This window comes from Octopus sinensis, linkage group LG10 (assembly GCF_006345805.1).
Source record: "Octopus sinensis linkage group LG10, ASM634580v1, whole genome shotgun sequence".
In the NCBI taxonomy this organism is placed as follows: domain Eukaryota; kingdom Metazoa; phylum Mollusca; class Cephalopoda; order Octopoda; family Octopodidae; genus Octopus; species Octopus sinensis.
In genome coordinates this window covers 80131060-80148860 of record NC_043006.1, presented here as the reverse complement: position 1 = coordinate 80148860, position 17801 = coordinate 80131060, and the positions used below count along the sequence as shown (strand labels likewise).

At 33.5% G+C, this 17801-nt stretch overlaps 1 protein-coding gene and 1 long non-coding RNA gene across 2 annotated transcripts; both read left to right on the top strand.

Annotated features, from left to right (window-relative positions):
- Positions 1 to 3074: 3074 nt before the first annotated feature.
- LOC118765182 lies at positions 3075 to 17059 on the top strand. The gene is made up of 3 exons (XR_005001045.1): positions 3075 to 3085; positions 15599 to 15605; positions 16871 to 17059. It is a non-coding gene; the product is annotated as an uncharacterized LOC118765182 (long non-coding RNA).
- Positions 7022 to 14146, top strand: LOC118765180. Its single transcript, XM_036506842.1, has 2 exons — positions 7022 to 7111; positions 11247 to 14146. Exon 2 carries the CDS (start codon positions 11523 to 11525, stop codon positions 13563 to 13565), a length of 2043 nt encoding a protein of 680 aa, XP_036362735.1. The 5' UTR covers positions 7022 to 7111; positions 11247 to 11522; the 3' UTR covers positions 13566 to 14146.
- Positions 17060 to 17801: the final 742 nt, after the last annotated feature.

The following is a 17801-nucleotide window of genomic DNA, read 5'->3' as shown; positions in this document are numbered from 1 at the left end:
CTTGATAATGGACAAATTTAGCATTGTGGTGTTATGAAGTACCAGCCAAAAATTGGTTTAGACCCAACAACATTCATCCTGACATGATTGCCACGTTAGGGGATGATGCTCCAGCTTTGTCAACAATGCAAAAATGGGAAGCTGAATTCAAAGGAGATGGGAGGATCTTCAAGATAAATCAAGGTTTGGACGTCCTGCAACTCTCACAGCCGAAGAAAACATTGATTGTGTTCACAACATGCTGAACAATAACAGAAGATTGACAATAAATTAAATAGTCAATTCATTTAGCATATTCTGTGGGAGAGTTTACTCTTTTACTCTTTTACTTGTTCCAGTCATTTGACTGTGGCCATGCTGGAGCACCGCCTTTAGTCTAGCAAATCGACCCCAGAACTTATTCTTTGTAAGCCTAGTACTATCGGACTCTTTTGTCGAACCGCTAAGTTACGGGGACGTAAACACACCAGCATCGGTTGTCAAGCGATGTTGATGGTCAAACACAGACACACAAACATACAAACACACATACACACACACGTATATATATATATATATATATATATATATATATATATATATATATATACGACGGGCTTCTTTCAGTTTCCGTCTACCAAATCCACTCACAAGGCATTGGTCGGTCCGAGGCTATAGTAGAAGACACTTGCCCAAGGTAGCACGCAGTGGGACTGAACCCGGAACCATGCATCACAGAACTCCAGCAGCGTAGTTCCCTCTTCATTTCGGGACTCAATTCTATGGCCCCATGAACACCATAAAAGATCCAGATTGCCGTCCGACATACCCATTAAAATCTCCAGCCACAAAGATGAGGTCATTACCACTCGTCTTTGAGGTAGCTTGTAGAAGCATATCATAAAAGCGGTCCTTCTGATCATTTTGTAGATACGCTTGTGGGGTGTAGGCAGAGATAATTCTAGCTATACTATTCGTCAACAAAAGCTAATGGTTTGTTTGGTGGTCCAGCGCTGGTGTCATCCACTTCAGCTTGATGATACCTGGTAAGTCAATTATAGCAGATTCATACATTAACCAATTAAATGAAATGATGAGTGAACTTGCAATTAAACAACCGAGATTGATCAATAGACAAGCCAATTCTCTTGCGAGACCATGCTTAACCACATGTTGCACAAAGAACACTACTCAAGTTACAGGAACTGAATATGGAAGTACTCTGCCATCCACCATATTTACCAGACGCTGCACCAACTATCATGTTTTCCAGGCATTTAACTTTTGCAAGGAAAACATTTCAAATCCGAACAAAATGCAAAAACGGCCTTCCGTGATTCCATCACCTCTTGCTCTCCAGAATTCTTCGCTGGCGGCATAAATAAGGTACCGATAAAATGGTAAAATTGTGTTGATAATTTAGGTGTTACTTTGATTAACTGCATTGTTCTCCGTTGAGATAAAGTGAAATAAACTTTCAGTTCAAAATTGTACATTTCATTTCACTGACCTGATATATATATATATATATATATATATATATATACATATATATACACATATATATACATATATATATATATATATATATATATATATATATATATATATATATATATATATATATATATATATATATATATATATATATATATATATATAAAAGGAAATGAAGAAAATGCTGACAAATATTGAAGTAATTTAAGTAATTTAATTAGGTGAAAGTTCTTTTTACCGGTTGCGCATTTGTTATGCTTATCAAAATATAAAAGAGAGATTAGAGTCTGTCTCTTATATGTGAAAAAAAGAGGCTCCAGAGTTGTTTTGGATTTGCTTGGTTTCGCGCCTAAAATTTTGATTGGTCATTATGAAGGGGTCACGTGAATGTTTGAATGGAAGTTGGTGTTGGGGTAAGAAAAAAGGCTCCAGAGAAGTTAAAATTTGGCTAGTGTCCCGCCTAAAATTTCTTTTTGGCCATAATAAAGAGGTCACGTGAATGTTTAGAATTTTCGAAAATAGTGTTGTTGAAAATTCTTATTGTTCAGGCTGGTCAGTAGACGTCATGTGGATATTTTAAATAGCTTTTTAGCGCGTAGTTAGGGAGTGTATTTTCCGCTTGACTGGATAAGTAAGTTCGTTTAGAACAGGGAGAGCTGTATGTATGTATGTATGTGTGTGCGCGCGCGCGCGTGTGTGTGTTTATATGTATGTTGGGGCGCGCGCGCGTGTATATATGTGTATGTGTGTGGGTACAATTTTCAATATTTATAGTTCTGCTGGCCTTGTGCCTGTATCGGGAAGCAACGTATTTGTGTGAAGTCAATATTTACAGCCATTTCCAAAAAATAGTGTTGGATGTTTTGCACCCGTATTCAATTATGTGTATGTGTGGAACCATATATTTGTGTGTGTCATGGTGTTAATATCTGGGTAAAGGTGTGTGTAGGGTGTGTGCAGGTGTAAGTGTGTTTGTTGTGGGTTCGTGTTAGGGGCATGTGTTTAGAAGTGGTCTGTATTTATTAATAAGGTGGGATTCCATGGTTATTCGCTGGGTATGAGTGGCATTGTCTTTAAATTTGCAGAGGGGAAAGATTCTAAAATTGGGATGGAGTTGTGCGGCACAGGTATCAATATGTGCACTAAATGCTATTTTTCTATATTCCTGTATTTTTATTTGGGATCTGTGGACAGTCATGCGTTGGCGGAGGCTATGTTTTGTTTGGCCTATGTAGTGTTTATATATATATATATACATATATATATACATATATACATATATACATATATATATATATATATATATATATATATATATATATATATATATATATATATATATATCAGTGTATTGGCTTTAGAATAACCCTCTTTAGCCCTTAATTATATGATGTTTATACTTCAACCGTAACGGTTTTTTTAAATATACTGCCCACGCTTCCTGATGGATTCCTTTTCTGTAGAGAAAGGGACTTCATCCTATATTGTTAGTAGTAAACTCGCTGCTTGCTACGGGAGGACCGGTAACCATTACAATTTGTAGCGGCGAAAGGTCAAGACGTTGTTTCTGAGGCTGACCAAAGAATTTTTATTTTTAGATATAAATGATGTACTCAAGTGTAGTTATGTCTTTAGCTTGTGCTTTTTCCATGATCATACGTGAGTATTTTATTTATATCCCATCGAAAGCTCTACTGAAGAAAGAATATATCTTTTTTATAAGATTGATTCCGAAATTGATTCAATATAGAGATAACGAAATTTAAATTTTCTAAAGGTTAGTTGCCCGTTTTCAGTTTCAATTCTCCTGTAGCAAGCGGATTATAAGTGGATAAATCAGTGTATTGGCTTTAGAATAACCCTCTTTAGCCCTTAATTATATGATGTATATATATATATATATATATATATATAGAATATATTATAATATAATATAATTGTTAAACAGGACAGCAAGTATTAAGGCAAGGCAAACATCTCAAGTCAAATTCTATATTATTATAGGAAGAAATTCAAAATCTTACAGCTGTTTCTGGGATATCCCCGAGTATGGAATATTCCACCACCAGAGACAAATAGGAGGGAGATATGGAAAATAAATATCGTATATATTAATAAGATGACAACATAAAGGACGCCCCCTTTTCACACACACACATACACGTATATATTAATGATGTACATAAATACATGGCAGGTTTACATAAAACTGAAGTATGCATAAAGTAAATGCATGCAGACAAATATATTAATATAACAAATCTTTTAAAATGATAAAAACATAGAATCAATGACGAGACAAAAGAAACAGTAAGATGATACATGTTGATTTTATTAGGTATTTCTGTTTATTTAGAAACCTACAATGTACAGGTTAGACGTTAAACTATAAATTTCACAGGGTACAACCTTAAAGTTGACACCGTTCCGCTAAACGCAGAAAATTTGTCTTGCTATTGGCTAAAAATATTTATTTTATTTTTTCGAATTTTAAACCTCTGTAACTTTTATCTCCAATTTTTTCTCCACATCATTCCTTCAAGGTAATAATTTTTCACTTCCTTCTAAAAAATGCATAGTTTGCGAATAAAAAAAATTGGATCCGAACTAAGTGTCATAGATATATAGAAGGGTTATGTATTAATGATCATAGGGGTTTGTATTTGGGTGCTATTCGCGGGGAGTGAGCTTACATTTAGATTTATGAAAGAATTTAAAAGTACAGAATTTGTGCTTACATGTAGTGAAGGCCTCGTTGTATTTATTAAGCAATTGTGGTGAGTCGTGGGTTAAAATTTTGAGAGCTTCTTTTAAGCAAAGTTCACAACTGAAGTGTTGTCCCTCTATCATAGCCCAGGAAAGTTTATACTGTATTTTTCTATTAATTAGTTGGTGTCTGTGGCTGGCTAGTGATGTGAAATTGCTATTCTCCTTATATTTAAACGAGTTTAAATGTGCATAATACCTTTGTTTAAAATGGTGCTAGAACCAATGTTGTAGCTACAGGAGTTATTTACCATGTTGTGAAATTGCATCGGTATACGACGTTGAATCGTCTGCATTGGGCTTGTAGCGAGCAATCTGTCCCGGATCTACAGTTGCAGTTATTGGTTCTACAGTAGTTAATTCGAGAGAAAGATGGGGTACTGCCGGTAAGGGCTAGGATTGTATTAGTTGAATCGATCGTGATATTGCTGCTTTTATTGCTGTCGTTTCTAGTATCGATATCAATTCTAGCGTTACCATTATTATTATTATTATTATTATTATTATTATTATTATTATTATTATCGTCATCATCATTATCGGCGTCGCTGTTGTAATATTAGTAGTAGTAGTAGTAGTAGTAGTAGTAGTAGTAGTAGTAGTAGTAGTAGTAGTAGTAGTAGTAGTAGTAGTAGTAGTAGTAGTAGTAGTAGTAGTAGTTGTAGCAGCAGCAGCAGCAACAGCAGCAGCAGCAGCAGCAGCAGCAGCGGCGGCAGTAGTGATATCATTAGAAGTAGTATTAGTATTACCGGTGGTAGAGGAGGTGATATTAATGATGTTGTTATTACGGTTATTAATAGTTGCGTTAGTGGTTGGAGTATTAATAATAGTACAGTTTTCAGTAACGGTAATATTGCCGTTGGTATTAGTATTAATATTATTTCCATTCCTACTAGTAGTTGAAGTATATGTATTATTAGTTGTAGTGATTATAATTATTATTGTTAGTCTCAGTGTGCCTATAAGTGTTTGCGTCGGTTTCAGGTGTGCGCCCATTACCCTCATAGGTGTGTATTGTATTATGTATGTTTAAGTTGTTTAAAGTGGTCGGGCCATAGGTATTAGATATGTTATTGTGATCGGTGTTATTGTTTTCATTGTGTAGGTATGTATTTAGATAATAGGAGCTAAGTTCATGTTTATTACATGAGGTGATTATAGATTCTGTATTTGGTGTAGATGAATTGGATAATTCAAAGTGGATCTGTTAAAGATAGAATGATTCTTATGATTACGTGGGAAATTGGATTCTACTTTTCTAAAGAAAGCTTTAGTAAGGCCCTTTAAAGCGAATGGAGTGTATACCAGAGAATAGATCTCCCGCTACTGTTATTAGGGATGTTAGAGGAGGTGTAAGTCCTAGTGAGTGTTAGAGAGTTGGAAGGTCTAATATTATCATTAGTGTTCGTAGATCGGCTGTTGAGCGTGCGAGTGCTAAGTGGGCGAAATTGACTGATCGTAGTAAGAGGGAATGGATTTCTATTAAACTTGAGCGCGTTTGTCCACAGCTAAGTTTCGAGAGGTGTTCCTTAAGTCTAGTGTTGGGTATAAATCTAATCTTCTGGGAGAAACCACTAGCAACTAGAGCTTGGTTATAGTAGTTTTCATAGTTTTCAAGATTTCTTCATTGGCGGATAGATCGGATATTCTGATGGATATGCCTTTGATTATGCTCTCAAAATTAGATTTACGGTGACTAGATTCTTTATTGATGTATCTAAGATATTGATTGGGTTTATGATATAGGAAGTATAGTGAAGAGTTTAAATCTAATGTAACATATAGAAAATTTGCTGTCCTATAAGAGTTTTCGAAACAGCTGTAAGATCTTGAATTTCTTCCCATAGTAATATTATATATGACTTGAAATGTTTGTCTTGCCTTAATGTTTGCTGTCCTGTTTAACAATTATATATCTGCTGCATCGGAAATCCATAACTACCGTCTCGGCTATAATCTTAGAGCCCCAGTAATCCGTTACATCGCTTACCTGGCGTATCTAATCGTTTAGATCACCTCTAAACTAACCACCCCCATAATTTGCGTGTATGTATGTATGTATGTATATATATATATATAAATTCTTCTCCCTCTTTCTCTCTTTTTCTCACTTGTGTATTTATATATGTAGACATACATACGCACAAACGCACACATACACGTTCTATACTACTTTATAAAGAGGGTGCGCCACTTCTTATGCATCGTAATATAAGCGACTGTATAATATGTATATTCACAAGCATATATGTATATACACACATATACATAAACACACTCATAAATATGAAGACATTAAATGAAGTGCTACAGGTGTTTTTTTTTCAATATAACACTTACTCATATAACACAATAACGCACTGATTTCACAACTGAGGGCATTCATTGATTTCCATGAAAATTGTTCTTTGTATACGAATGGATATATCTTAACATTGTGACTTTTACATTAACGACTGTTTTACACACCTGGTAACCTATATCCACCTAATTGTTTTAATATTTTTAGATGTTATTCATCTTTATTTTGGTTTTTCATGTAAACCTTTCCAGTGTATTCAATATGTTTTCCTTTTGTTCCCGCTGTTGGTGGTTTTATTGTACGAAACTTTATATTAAATATTGCTTGTGGTTTTCTTGTGTTATATTTGATATTAAATATTGGTTCGATGATTAGTTGTGATTAAAAAGAAACTCTCTCATGACGTTCGCGAGAATCAAATTGAAAACACGGAAGGAGCGGTTTTATTATAATGAAGAAAGAACGAGAAAATCACAGCTTCATGAAAAGTGACGTATTTCGTCTCATAAAATAACAAGAAGGATGATGATCAAAACGTCTCCGTCATGAGCGATAATATGAAATAAGGTAAGATTGTAGAAACGTTTTTCCTAATTCTTTCTCCATCACATTCTACCCAGCGATGCTGTTTTGTAGAGGGACTTACTCTAAATATAACTTCTTACCTATGAACGAGATACCAATGTATCACAAGCCTTCCCACTAAGATCTAATAGTATTTTAGACTTTCTCAGCCTTTAGCCATCACCTTTAATCCTACAATATAATATTTATGCATAAACTCTATACTCCTATGATTTCATTTAAACTGTATACCTTCTAATGATTATATACTTTATACTCTATACATATATGGAGCCAGAATCTAATATATGATCTAATATGCCTTGGTATAATTGCAAAATATTGTGCTTCGGAAAAGAAATTATTTATAAATAAGCAGTCATAATAAAATTGGGGTATCTTTTATGAAGTACAAATCTGTAAAGTATTAGTGAACGATAAATTTAACATGCCGTTAACGATCACTATAATATAGTATCTATATATAACTATACATCTGTTTTATTATTTAACTCAATATATAATCTAGAAGTTATATTTCTTTATATTGTATACATAGACGAAACTAAAACCAAAGGTTCTTTCATATCCCATGATATAATTGTAATGTATTTTACTTTGAATAGTGATAATTTATATAAAGGCGAAAATAATAAAATCAGAGTGATCATCTTTCTTTTCTTTCGGGGCTGTCCTTAAGACTGAGCGTAACCTACCTACCTCTCTTTTCTATCGTTTCTCTTGTCCAAGAAAATATTTCTCTAGCATTCGCTATTTTACACTCATTCTGGTCTAACGACCCTCCATGTTTGTTTTCGTTCAGTTTCCTTGCATGTCTCACCTGTCTGGTTTTTGTTCCCAACTTTGGCCCTCCATAAATCCCAAATTTTATTTTGGTATTTATGGGAGCGACAGCCTTCGAAGACTCATATTGTCGTTCAATGCTCGAAATAAGGAGTAGATATACAGCCGACAACTGATGAAGGGTCGTTGTTTATGTTACTTGTCCTGTTTTCCATTAGTTTCTCTTTTTGTTTGCGTACTAAACTTATCTGCTTTTGTATAAGATCTTGTTTACTGTTGGCAGCGTCCTGTACTTATATATATATATATATACATACACACATATATATATATATATATATATATATATATATATATATATATATATATATATACATATATATATGTGTGTACATTATGTATGTATGCATGTATGTAAGTATGTATGTTTGTATATAGATATATATTATTTATTATTTGATTGAACGCCACGCATCCATTCCAAGTAAGGTTATCTTATATATAGGGGGGAGTAAGGAGAAAATAAGCGAAAATGGACATTGGAAATCAAAAAAGTAAAGGCTTTTTATGAAAAGTAACGATAGATATATACAATTAAATGAACTAAGGTAGGAATAAAAGTAATAAAAGTCATTATTGTGAATTGTTAAAGAGATTCAAAAGTATACCGGTTTCGTAAAATTACTAATCATTGCTTTGAATACACACCGATTACTGAACGGTGTCAGGTCTACTAGTCCCTGAGTAAAACGATTATGTCTAAGGTACGTAAGTAGTTCTGGATTTGGTGCAATTAGGGTAGATATAGATCTGTAATGTGAATGGCGTGTGGGATGTATGGGCGTTAGTGGTATTAATTAAAAGGTTAGTAGTGTTCTGTATTATGTTATGTGTCCATATTGAGTTGTGGAAGATATTTATTGATGAAAGTTGCCTCTTTATTCATTCTTTATTGTACTGGAGTTTTCTGTGAACATTGACAGAAGGGGACACATTAGGAAATTAGGAATAAGATTCCTAGCACACTTTTCTATGTGTTCACTGATCTGTATCTGTCTGTATTGTGGGTTGTGAATTTGTTCTTTGTAGAGAGTGGTTCTTCGATGGAGTGATATTCCTATTTGGCCAATATAATTATTACCACACCCTAAGCATGTAATGGCATAGTTTAGATTTTCCGAGGCACAGGTGAAATTTGATTTAATCTTAAATATTTCACCTTGTTTAAAGTGGAACTCTAAACCCTCCAGTGGGTAGGGACATGTACCACAGTTAGGTCGACCATATTTTTCACTTTTGGTTCTGTTATTAAGGGATATAGGTCTTGCTCTGGTTAATATTTTTTCAATGATTTAGGTTGCATTTTGCTTTTGATAATTCTGTGTGAGCCTAACATTTTGTTCATTGTTTTATCTCCTGTGAGGATGGGTAGATTTTAGATGATAATGTTGAAGGCTTCGTTGTTTCTAGGGTTATGTGTGGAGATGTATGGGAGTTTTTTTAAGTCGGGTTTAGTATTTCGGTTGACTTCCCTTAATGTTCGTATATCTGTTTCCTTAGCTCGTTTAATGCCATCATTTATTAATATTGGGTGATGTCTTTTGATTAGTATTGATCTGAGTTCAAGGAGTCTTCGTTCACGGGTATAGGTATCCGAAACTATGGTACAGATTCTTTTCGCTAGATTATAAGGTATATTAATTTTTATGTGATTGGGGTGGCATAAGTTGAATAATAGGTATTGTTTAGAATCTGTGGGTTTTTAGAAGATGTCTGTTTCGATGGAGTTATTGACCATTTTAATTAGTATGTCAAGAAAAGGGAGTTATTTACTGCTGTGCTCCATGGTGGATTGTATATTGCTATTAATATTGTTAAGCATTATTTTGAAATCGAGGAGTTTGTCCATGATGTCTTTCCAAAGTATAAAGCAATCGTCCAAATACCTCTTCCTGTTCTCCTTTAAATAGCAGTGAAATGAGGTGCCATATTTTTGTAGTGACGATTGATATATTTATTTTAAGCTCTATGTAACCCATTACAAGGTTCGCAATCACTGGAACTGTGCAATCAGGAGCTGTGTGCATATGCATTACATCTATTTGACGCCAATGAGCTTCAACACTATCACTTTTCACCTTAGTATGTATGTGTTGTCGGATGAGAAGACAGAAGTTATTGTTCAACCTCAACTTTTCTGGTTTGATGTTTGTTTAAAGAAATGAGCAATACGAGAACCTCTACTGCTTAGAATTCTTGAGGAGAACGATTTACTTAGAGAAGGCTAAACGTGTGAAAATTATAAGAAGGAATGTGTGTATTGTACGCAACTCGCAAGCTCAGAGAAGCGGTTACCGTCTTAGGTTTGGTATAATAGAAAAAAACAAGCATCTATGGGCTACTAGATACAACATGCTAGTGAGTAAGCCATTAACAACTATCGAATTGGATCTCATGAGAGATACGGTCTAGGATATTTTAGAAGCATATATCCATTTAGGGACACAGATTTTCTTTTAATAGGGTCGAAAATTGAAGGTTGCTACGTCTAAGTGATCAGAGGTGAACTATTTTCTCTCTTACATAAAAAGAAGTAAACATTTCACATTTCAAATTTAACATATCACAGATGGTTACATTCAGTTAAACTACAACTGAATGACATCGATATATTAAATATTTAGCAGAATAGGATATTAACTTCTAAAATATAATTCCTAACAATTAAATTTCATTTGCTTTCGATCTCTGGTCTCTATTTTGAGTCTCTGATCTCTCCTTTGGGTCTCTGGTCTCTTGTCCTACACTATATTTGTGAGACTTGGGGACTGTCCGGGATCCTTAGTAGCGGCCTGAACCCCTTTTGTACCAGGATGATCAACGGCATGATATGCTACCAACCAGCAACTCTACTCATAAAATGGAACCCGTCATGTTACTCGTATGATTTGGAAGTGCTAACGCGGACTATTTGGCCATGTTTATTGAATTTCCGATTTAGACACTGCTTATCATGTTCTCTTCACTGAGGATCCAGCTGGGTTGACGGTTCATGTTGGTCAGTCACAAGCTACAAGGTCACCGAGGATGAGGAAGTATCTCGCGGAGATGGAGACTGACTTGAACTCTACCCGACAGATTATCCAGGAGGGCCCTTAAATAAACCAACAAATGGTGAATGTAGCAAAATGCTGCAACGACGCAGCTCCCCATCAGATCTCACCAGCATATACTGAACACATATACGTGCTCGTGTGCCTGAATTAGTATGGGTGCCTACACATGTGTCTGTCTTTATGATAATGTGTGTAATTTTATACTTCTTATTTTACAGATAGCCGTATCATCTTCGGATACAGAGCTCCATTTAGGAACGAAAACATTTCGTATTGTTTCCATTACAAGAGAGCTGGAATACAAGAGTTATTAACTGTAATCCTGAATGGCGTTAACATGTAGAATGAAATGTAGAAACCGAAAGATAATTACTTTCTATCATTCAGGTAACAGTTAAACTTCAAAAATACATATCGGGTCTCTTGTTTGAATTGAAGTAACGCCGGGAATTAAAGAGTCAGTTATTCCAATGTTAATTATATATTTTTTTTAAATGGAAACTTTTATTCTGATGTGCGTGCTTTCTTTTCTATTGTTCTTAAATATTGTATCACATGCCACAGACTTCAACAACTGCAGCCCAGGTTTGTGTTCTGATCCTCCTGCATATGACGTACCTGAACGTTGTTCTTGTCGCCCGGACTGCTACCTCTACAATGAATGCTGTTCTGACAAGATTAATAAAACCACTTCTGATCACAAACAACCCTATCCATCAATATATTACAGTTGTAGAAAGCTTAGTGATTCATATTATTATCAGTTTGATCGTTGTCCACCTAACCATGATATTACAGAGTATGTGAACAAGTGTGAAAATCCTGACTCAGATGACCAACTACAAAATATACCCGCTTTTGGTAAAACTAGTAAAATATTATTTAGGAACCTATATTGTTCTTTGTGTCATGGAGAGGAATTCATTCTTTGGAATCTTTTATATGAATGCAACTTCATCCTTTCTCCAAGCATTGAAAATATATCAAATTATGTCAAGGATGGAATATGTACACCAACTCTGAAGCTTCCTTCAGAAGATTTAGAGAAATATTTGTATTCCTGTATTCCATATATTTCGAATTGTCCTCAAGATAACAATAGTACGGAACAAAGAATCGCATGTGAATCCGAGGCCATGGCATTAATATATTTAGATGAGGAAAAATATTTCATACATACTAAATATAAAGATTATTACTTTTACAAAAACAGAGGTTGTGCCACATGCAACGGTGTTTTTGAAGTACCGTGTAAATTATTTTATTTTGAAATGCTCGCAAGTCATGTTATTCCACCATTAACGATCCTCTTCAATTATCATACAAAATCCATAACGATAACGGGTGAACACATCGGAACGGAACATACGCTTCTGCAGTTACCATCGTGTCCAAAACACGCAGTCTACGATATGAATACTAAGGAATGTCGACAAGTTATCTACAATCTTCAACTAAACTGTACGATAACAAGATTAAATGAATCTGAATATCATATTACAAGCGATGGTCTCCTGTATATAAATAAAACTCAACGTTTTCTTAACCAATCAGAATTCACACGTGATTCTCAAGCTATAATAAGTATCTGTGTAAACAATGGTACCAATAATATATCAAATATCAACGGTATATCAAAATACTCCATTGTTGAGGGCTATATCACTTTAGTGGGACTAGTAATCTCTATTCCAGCTCTAGCAATCACTATTATAGTCTATCTCTGTATACCTGATCTCCGTACCTTACCAGGTAAATTACTCATTAGTCTTTTATCAGCATTGTTTGCAGCTGAGCTTCTCTTTCTTATCTCATCACAAGCCACTACATCTACAGCTCTGTGTACATCTTTAGCTATAGTGATACATTATTCGTTTCTAGCGACTTTCTTCTGGATGAATGTCATGTCATTTGATGCGTGGTACACTTTTTCGGGATTCACACAGCTTCGGAGTAAAGGAAAAGGTACCAAGAGACTTGTATTATATTCTTTGTATGGTTGGATCTGTCCACTTGTAATAGTAACAGTATCACTGATATTTGAGTATATTCCTGGAAATCATGGACTTTCCCCAGAATATGGAAATGGTATTTGCTGGATTAAAAATGGAAAAGGTCTACTGTGGCTCTTTGCAATCCCTGTAATGATTATTTTATGTCTTAATTTCGTAGCATTTATCCTCACCACTAGAGGGCTTTATATGGCCAGCAAATTATCTTCAAAATATTTATCGAAACATAGCAGAAATGAATTTTTTATTTGCCTAAAACTATATCTTGTTATGGGACTAACATGGACATTCGCATTTCTGTATACGTTTACAAGAATTGAAGAATTTTCTCTATTATTTTGTATTTTAAATTCTTTTGTTGGATTATTTATTTGTGTATCGTTTCTATCAACAAAAATTGTTCATCGCAGTATTCTTCGTAATTTGCACAAAATTGCAAGATTGCCTACAAAAGAATTTACTGATGTTTCTTCTGCTCCTAAGACAATATCAACGGATGTATCAGCTGAAAGGTCAGTTAACTAAAATCTCAGATGCCCTGATGGAGAAAAAAAACCCACATGGAGGATATAGAGGTTCTCCCTCATATCCATTAGTGCTGATAGAAATAACAACGAAATTTTCATGAAGTAATACCTTCGTAAAGAGAAGGAAATACGATTTTAAATAAACCATTGCTTGAAAAGAGGTCGGGATGATCAACGTTGGAATACTTGTGACTGTGGATCCCGCTCATCGCGCTGAACTGTTGCTAAACGTTAACAACAGTAGCAATCGACTTTAAAAATCCTTAGTGCGAACAGCATTTAATGATATTTCTTTTGCTCCGGTACCAATGTCTTTTCACGTATGCCATACATTTTTCAAATGGACAAAAATCAAGAGTATATTTCTCTCAGGAACATTCAGATATCCTCTCTCAGTCCAACTGGTCATTGAAGTATTTTGATTTTCATGTTGATGTTTAAATGTTCAACAATCTCAACTGTTTCTGCAAGATACTTATTGTTCGTCACTTAGCTGTGATTGTTATGTCAAGCAAGTTAGCTACATCATTTTCCCACTGACCCTGTATTGAAGGAAACATGGAATGTTATGATGACATGTGTATCGTTATGTATATGAATATATATATTTATAATATTAAATGTAGATAGATAGATACATACATGACAATTTAAAAATGATAACAGGATCAATAATATAGGTGATTGCAGCCCCCCCCCTCCCAACAAAAAAGCATTAAATAGCTGAATGATTAACATTAATCAAAGGACATACTGAGTATGTCTACCTGCTGGAAATAACAGACAAAACTCTTATTTAACTTACCAAAATACACTGATAATAACTACAAAAATCAACAGTCCGAAGGAAAATGTGCTAAGACAATCTCTCAGCATACATTTAAGTATTTGGACTCACATGGACCAGTTTCTGGACAGGCGTAATTGCCTTAGGAAGGCTGATTTCTATAGTTATTATCAGTGTATTTTGGCGATTTAAATAAGAGTTTTGATTGTTATTTCCAGCAGGTAAATATACTTGGTATGTCCTATGGAGTTATTTGACGTTGTTGAAAAGCTAGTCACTTTGTACCCAGAACAGTGGCCTTTAACCTCCTAAAGCGATAAAAACTAGAGACAGAGTTCTTACTGTACCAAAAGCAAGGCGCGCTCGCCCGCACACATACACACATGCACAAACAGAACTATGTGTGTGTGTGTATATGTGTATGTATCTATCTATGTACATATATAGGGATACAGATATTGTTTGCTCACTGTCACTAAGCATCTCAATTATTCAGTTGTAACTAGTTTGTGATCGAGGTATTTTATTTTGTAAGGTACTATTTTCTCTTGAATTTGTGATTTCAGAGAAAGCTAAGAAATTCTTCATATTTTGCGTCTTTGGCATTTTAACTTTACAATTTGAATTGAAGTATTGTCTATCCAATCGAAATATTGCAACAGCCAACAGTGAAATATAGAATTTTTAAAAAGGCTCTTTCTACTGTTATCAAGTCTTTGAGGAACATTTACGTCTATTTTTCAAAAATATATAATTTGAAATAGTTTGCCTTTGTTTTTGACTGAAAATTTTTTGCAATTTAATGTTCTTGAATAAACTTCATTGCATACAAAAGCTGAGACAAATATACTTCACAGTTGTTATTTTGAAATGCTTGTCTTCTGATATTTGTGATTTCATTCAATAAATATTGAACCCTATTAAATATTGTTCTTCCTAAATATGAAATAATACGATAGTTCCAGCCCTAAATAGCTTTTTTAGGACTGTTTCTAATCTCATCTCGTCAGTATATTTACATTTTTGTCTATATTTTCAACTGTTGCAATGCATTATACTTCACCCGTTGCTAGTTGTATTCGTCCAAATAAGTTTTTAAAATATATTTCTTTAAATACAATAACAATCAATATTTCCTATGAAGATTGAAAAGTTCCTTTGTGATTTCGCATTGTAAATGCATTAAATTGATCATTTATTTATTAATTCGTTCTTTTAACAAAATTTGCAATTTACCGTATCAGCAGAAAAGTGTCCTTTGCTCCCTTACTACATTACGAACTGCCACTAAGCATTTTGCCCGGCGTGCTAATGATTCTACTAGCTCGCCGTCTTCATTAGGAAACTAATATTGATAATTATAATTCTATAATGTACACGTAACTATGATTTTGCTAAACTGTCTGATACATTAACATAAACTTGATCAAATATTCTCTAAGTCTATATCATTTGCAAGAAAGTTAATAAGCCAAAAACATATTTAAGTGCCATTTCACAAATACTTTACGGTTATATTTTACCTATGCAACCAAATACTATATAGAGCTTCGTATTTGTTAAATGCTACAAACAGTATATTAGAATTATATTCAGGAATATTATTTAAACATTCCTTTAATTGTATTTCTTTCCTTTTTATTTTTTTTGCTTTTTTTGGAGTTGACAAAATATTTATTACTTTAATTTCAGAATGTTATTTATTGATGGTTTCGGCAGAGAAACTTTCTTAATACTGAATTTTAATTCAGATTTTAGAATCTTTTTAGATACTTTATTTTTGTGAATGAAAATTATGAAAGCCAATTTTCAAATTTTAACTGTCATGAATGTTGTCATATCAAATTGTAATGTGCAGACATATTTGCAACACAAGTAATAAAAAAATAATAAAACTATTTACAGATATTGTTATTTCTTTATTTCCTGGAATTTCTCGTTTCGGTTTCATTTTGTCTCGAGCACCAAGCGTAATCTGTTGTTTTATTCCTATTTTCCGTGTCTTGATCATCCATCATGTATTTTTCTTTCTATAGGAACGACTTATGATGAAGACTTATAGCGAAAACTTTATAATAGTCTTTTGCTATGTTTTCTAGAATTTTATAGACACAGTCCACATATTGATGTCGTAAGGAGATGAAAATGTCCGAAGGGATAAACTTCGCGGAGCAAAACAGCTACAGAACGAGGTCGCTTTTGTGCTTTGCGAAAATATGATTAAGAATCGACCTGTCAACAGGGGCATTGCTTTGGTGTAACAGCCATATTTTGTTTGTTCATGCTTTAATACAGTATTTATTTGATTAACACAGAAAGCAGTTGTGACCTACAGACTAATAGATTACGTGATATTCATGAATAATTCTTTTACAAGATCTCCTGTTTGTAGTGATTGATATTAAATGTTGCAATAGCGGGTATATATCTTTGTTACTGGAGAAACTATAACGCTTTGTAATCCAAAATGCTTTCCACAGAAACTACACTGAGCTTCCATAAAAAATTAATGATAGCTTTGACTTTGATCGTGGAATTTCTTATTTCAGAGATAATATTAGATTATTTGCGAAAATGACTTTGTTTTTGCGCAGCATAATGACCAAATACTCATATTATATATTTTTATTATTAGCTTGCCACTATCAGCTCCTACCATTGCAGAGTAACCACCATGTCCCCTAGATACAGCTGTACTTTTCTAGATCAAACGAACCAGGTCGGGATGTGGGGTTAGAAAGAAATTGTGGACCTGGAGGTCACGCATTTATATGTATATATATATATATATATATATATATATATATATATATATATATATGTATGTATGTATACATATATATATATATATATAATATATATATACATATATATATTATATATATATATATATATATGTATACATACATACATATATATATATGTATATATATATATTATATATATATATATGTATACATACATACATATATATATATATATATATATATATATATATATATATATATATATGTATGTATACATATATATATATATATATATAATATATATATACATATATATATATGTATGTATGTATACATATATATGTGTGTGTGTGTGTGTGTGTCTTCTATTTTTTAATTATTATAAATCTTCCACTGTGGAGGGAGCCGGTATGGATGTATGTGTGTATGTATGTATGTTTGAAAGTATCTATATCTAACACAAGAATGTAAGGATTTCACAGTTGAATGTATTGGTTAACATATTGTTATTTTTGCATTAACGAATGTCGTTAGCACCTGATAACCTACATCCGCCTAATTATTTCCATATCTCTACATCCTATTCATTTTCATTTTTTTATTGATGAAAATGTTTCTGTTACGTTGCATATTATGCGTTTTTGTAATGTTTTCAGTGTTAGCGGCTTCCTTCAGTAATAAAGTATATTAATTATTTGTT

What these genes read in the sequence shown, in the direction of transcription:
- LOC118765180 (XM_036506842.1), top strand. Translation starts at nt 11,523, where the DNA reads ATGGAAACTTTTATTCTGATGTGCGTGCTTTCTTTTCTATTGTTCTTA.